The sequence below is a fragment of the Ptiloglossa arizonensis genome, chromosome 2 (genome assembly GCF_051014685.1).
Source record: "Ptiloglossa arizonensis isolate GNS036 chromosome 2, iyPtiAriz1_principal, whole genome shotgun sequence".
NCBI lineage: Eukaryota > Metazoa > Arthropoda > Insecta > Hymenoptera > Colletidae > Ptiloglossa > Ptiloglossa arizonensis.
The window spans coordinates 3,411,914-3,417,146 of NC_135049.1; the positions used below are offsets into that span (position 1 = coordinate 3,411,914).

The 5,233-nt window shown below is 42.0% G+C and overlaps 2 protein-coding genes across 2 annotated transcripts in view; one reads left to right on the plus strand and one right to left on the minus strand.

Moving 5' to 3' along the window:
• Positions 1 to 5,233, plus strand: part of LOC143154961 (E3 ubiquitin-protein ligase MIB1-like) — a 51,768-nt gene that overhangs the window by 6,199 nt on the left and 40,336 nt on the right. The gene's annotated exons all lie outside the window — the stretch shown is intronic.
• LOC143154774 (uncharacterized) lies at positions 324 to 4,217 on the minus strand. Its single transcript, XM_076326738.1, has 6 exons — positions 4,085 to 4,217; positions 3,917 to 4,014; positions 3,481 to 3,826; positions 3,068 to 3,184; positions 2,712 to 2,806; positions 324 to 2,643 (listed from the first exon to the last, which is right to left on the minus strand). Exons 1-6 carry the CDS (start codon positions 4,215 to 4,217, stop codon positions 2,461 to 2,463), a joined length of 972 nt encoding a protein of 323 aa, XP_076182853.1. The 3' UTR covers positions 324 to 2,460.

The following is a 5,233-nucleotide window of genomic DNA, read 5'->3' on the forward strand; positions in this document are numbered from 1 at the left end:
CCAACGAATTGTAACGGATCCTTACCGAGACAGACGAACTAAGAATTTTAATGGAGGGGATATAAGAATTTTAATGGGGGAGGAATAAGAACTTTAATGGGGGGGAGGGGGGGCGGATAAATTGAGAATTTTCAATGCCAGAATGGAAAAAATGAAAATATAACGGGAGGAAAGGACCAGTTCGTTAAAACGTCGCGTTTCTACCTCGATAAAACGTACAGAATCATCCCCTATCATTTTCTAATAGTTCTAATTTTCGAACAGTCAGTTCGAATAGCGCGGTGTTAATATAAAAATTAGTAACAGATGCTGTGTTATATTTATTTTGCGAATATTTAAAAAATGCGGCGAACATTTATTCATTGATAAATTTTTTGTAACGGTTTAAGTATACTTAACGCATTGAAAGGAACATAATATAATAGTGTACTACGAATTATAACAATTCTTGTACGTATGAGAATGAAAGTTTCTACTACAGTAGTATAGAACAAAATTTTCTAATTACAGGGATTGTTCTATACTACTGCAACTTACTACTGTTTATACTACAATTAATTAATAATTGTAACGTAATTAACTGTTATTTCATTAACCACTGTTCGCGTTTTTCTACGTACCTAAAAAGTAAACGGTTAAGGATTCTAAAAAATAAATGAAATTCTGATGAATTTTCATAACGCGATAAACTAAAGTGTTGCTTTCAAGTACACGATAATTTTGTATGTACTTTATCGTCGTTCTCTTATCAGCGCTACGTTACGGGCCTCGAGTGAACTGCATACAACAGTGGGTATGATAAGGGTGAAAGTACAGACGAAGTATACCTCATCCATGGTGAAAGCTTTCATTAAATGTTTATTGCTCGTGCTAAAGAAATTACTTTCCTGAGATATAACACTCTCGTAACAACGTCTTAAAGCTGAAATTACACCATTTTTTTAAAACGAGCACTTGAAAACAACGATTCGTGTATTTTTCTAAATTCTAATCCAAATACTAACAACATAAATTGTTTCGTGATAACTTATTCCACAAATGGATAAATAATTAAAATAAGTCTTTATATTGTGCAACAGTACTCAAAATGATGAACTTTGTGATATATGTTGCACTCTGTAAAAATATATTCGAGTAATTGCATTTGCGGTAATTTTAATATTAATTTTTAATTACAAATAAAGTTTTCGGTCATTTTTGCACGGTGTATTTTCTTTAGCTGATAATTTTATCTTACGATCTTATAAATGATCTCACTGTTTCACTTTTTGCATACAAACGAATGGATTCCTTTTTGCCGTAATATATTCACTGCCTAACGTGTTAACATTTTTTAAACTTTGGATCCAAGTCATCTCCGGAATTTACATTTTTAAGAATACACAAATTGACGTTAACAAATGTTTCATTCTATTCTTTAAACGAGTACAGATGTACAATATATTATTTGCAATGGAAATAGAAAAAAGATAGAAATTCTTATAATTAAAAATCACCTTGTTACGCGTTAACATAAATACATTGCTCTGCAATTCATGAAAATCAACCTTCAAACGAAAAGTACGAACAATGTTGGTCGGCGTTGTGTGTAAGTTCATACGCATAAAATTTATCGATAAAAAGAAAACATTTAACGTACAGTACTTGTGTAACATAATTACAATTTTGACAATGTCAAGTTATTGATAATGAAGAGACTGATCGATAAAATTTATTTTTGAAATCGTTCTGTTTAGTGAAAATGAAAGTGTCAACGATAAGTCTGTGATCGTGGAAATCATGAATCGATACACAATTTATACACCATTTGATATTTTTATTTAAAATTCTCGTAAATTGTCGCCATTTCATTAATACGCATTAGAAGAGATCATTAAGAAATTTTCTTGATAAAAATTCGATCGTTTTAATCGGTCTTACATTTTTAAAAACTTTAGAATTACTATCACGAGTTATCGAGTATTTATCAATTTCTAACCTTAAAATCTATCTTTCTTCGTTGTTTGTTATTTCTAATTACATAGGTTTATATTCGTAAATATTAAAAACTTGCTCTCTATCTGCCCTACTGTATTCTTTAATGATATCAGTAACATTAAAACAATTTTGCAGTTGACGAAGCCCGGATAGATGTGCGGTACAGTCGGTAAAGCAGACTTTGGTTGACGTGGAGCAATGCGCGCGAAAGATCGTTTTTAAAACTGAAGAAATCTCACAGTTTCGACTCACTGTATTACAATTTACTTATCCTTCGATATTATTATTATTATTATCGTGTTCTTTTTATCGATCGCTTCAAGTTCCAAGCACCTCGACTAAACAATTCTTACAATGGGGCACGGACCGCTTATTAAACATTACCGACAATCTATCCATAAGCGTACATGGAATGCAAAACCGATTACGTCACTGATTCTCACTAACGTCACTTTCCAAACCTGTCCTACGTAATCACAATCCTCACAATCTTCCCGGGTGTTGCGCGAGTCGAGCCGAACGCGTAAATCTAGCCGCTGTGAACCATGGCGGAGGATCATCGTACGATAGATCCCTCGATCGAATCATCCAAGTCTTGGTGCGCCGTGTTGCGGCCGTTTCTAATTGGCTGTGACTCCGGCTGCCGGCCCGGACCGGAAATAGACCCTGTAACCGGAGAACTCATTTATGGAAATATGGTGGTGACCGTACGTACGTCCTATTTTTGACTTCACCGTTGAACGTGGATCTCCTTTCAGTTTTCTCCCACCACCATTAGCTTTCTTCCTCCCTTCCGTCGACCCAGTCCGTGCACTCTTTCGACCGAATGCTATAATAAAATTAGCCGGGATTTAATAAACCCATGAGCGAACGCTGCTTACCAAGCTCCGAGATTACATAAACCATCGAGCTGCCTGATATCAAACTCTACGCGTAGTCGTCGATCGTGGCATCTGGTGCAAGGCACCGATGAAACGTGCTTTTTTTTTTTACTTACTCCTTAAATAATCGACCGGGTCAATGCTCAGAACTGGGAATTGTACGTTCCGCTAGCAGCAATTTGGTCATCTCCTCGACGAGCGATACTTACACTTACGGTTGATGGTTCCCCGGTTCGTACGCGTTTGCACTGCTACTAAAAGATTAGCCCCGCGATGCCAGAGAGCACTTTTTCCTCGTTTCACTCCGACCAGCGCGTCGCTGACATCTGCAAGAAGAAAATCTCTAGCTTATGAATCGTGGCGCTCGGCGGGAGAGGCGAAACGAGGCCTGGGAACGGCTCGAAATATTTTGCCGATTTAAATAAAGCTGGCGACCACATGGTAGTCACGGTAAGCCCGTAAATAGAGAACACGAGAGGCCACATGGACGTAGAACGATCCTCGAGCCACGTTACGGAATACGTGGAACTTGGGTCTATTTCTGGCCATTAGCTGGCAGACCCAGGGCACCGCCAAGTTAATGGAATCCTTTTCTCGTTGCGGTTACCGCGTGTACTCTTACCCAGAAAACCCTGAACACGACTGGTGGGAAACATTGTCGCGCACTTCTTTTCTCGCCGTTGATTGCAGCAGATAGGTGAAATTTCGATGAGAATTCGTTTCTGCGATTCCATTGGTCGTGGTGAAATCTTGGTCTCCGTTCTTCGTCTTCTTCGAACCGGGGGAAACGCGTTGCTCGACCAGCCGTGTCGTTCGAGCTCGAACGGGAAATCCCAAACCGTTTTCCTCAGCTCGATGCTACACCTGGGCGCAGCTCCATACTTCTTTACATTCCATACGTCGCATTCACTATGGGAAGTAAGGAAGCACGGAACAGTCGCCCGGCTCAGGAAGATGGTCTTCCTTCGCTAGGGGATCATCCTCCTCCTTTGATCCCGATCTATCCTCGCTGGCGACCCGATCACTATCCAAACAACGAAGACCGGGGAACTCCTTACCCCGGTTGCATAGTCGATACCTGTTTCATGATCCAGCCGGCCGATTACGTAATCCACTGATTCGGTACGATCGAGATTCGCGTTCAGGATAGAAGGTCCTGAAAACCGATACGTTTCACCAGATCGCCAGGTATCTGATAGCTCGCACTTCCTGTTCTATCCGATTGCGGACAGAGAGGCTGACCGGGCAGCCCACTATGGCGGACCTTCGGTGGCAGCCCCCGAGTCCTTCAAGAGGTCGAGGATTCCGGTCGCGAAGTGCAACGATCAAAGACCGAAGAGCAGCTCGAGTCCGGAACATCTAGCGAATCCACCTAACCGGCTGGCTGCCTCAGACTGAATGCTGCCAAAGCTTTGAGCACGCTTGCTTCAACGAGCCCTCTAAAAATGGCCGCACAGATCCCATTGGCCTCTCCATGTCGTGGCCGACACCCCCCGGCACATGTAAGCTTACACTTGAGACTACCACGAGGCTTGCTTGCTCCCTCGTAGCGCATCGCGCCAAATTTGTCTTTACCCGAAAATAGTCAGTCCCACGGCTGCCACCACATGGCGACTATTCCTGGTCCAGACTCGAGTGATAACTTACCCAGGCCTCTGTCTCGTTTCCCCTCCCCTCGCCCCCTCAATCTCTTTCTCTCTCTCTCTCTCTTTCTTTCTCTTACTCTCTCGCTAACCCTCCTCGCCCCTGGGCTTCGTCTTCCCCTCGCGCTACTTTGCCTTCTTCTTTTCTCCGTTCGCGATACCGTACAAAGACGTATGTAAGTACGTGCAGTTCCTCGCCCCCTTACGGCGTCGTTAACCAAGGAACCCGAGGAGAACTTGATAGAATGACGTTCAACCCTTTGCAATGAGCTGCGCCGCTCGAAATTGATGTTTCGCTCGAATTTATGCCCCCCGGGAGCGAGCGACGCTTTTATTTGGATGAATGGAATATCCGAGTTTTCCGTTCCTCTCGGTTGCCATTCTTAGCGCGCAGACGTGCCGAACCGCGGATAAAAGCGAGGTAATTTCGCGCTTTCTTTTCTTCGTCGTGTCTTCTTTGTGAAGAGATACGGATTTCGTATTGTTTCAAGGGGGATCGACGCGTGAGATTGCAACTCGCGATCGAGGTTGATTCTTCGAGCACCAGTTGTCACCTAGTTGCACGAGTTGGCGTATCACGAGCTCTCGAGCGTAGCGCGTTAAGTTTTATTTTTTTTTTCCTTTTTTTTTTTGTTTCTATAGGAGAAGTAAATAATAAACATTGCACGTGTCCTTAGATCGTGTACGAAGCAGAAGACGAGTAAAGTAAAAAGTAAAAATACACGGTGCAAA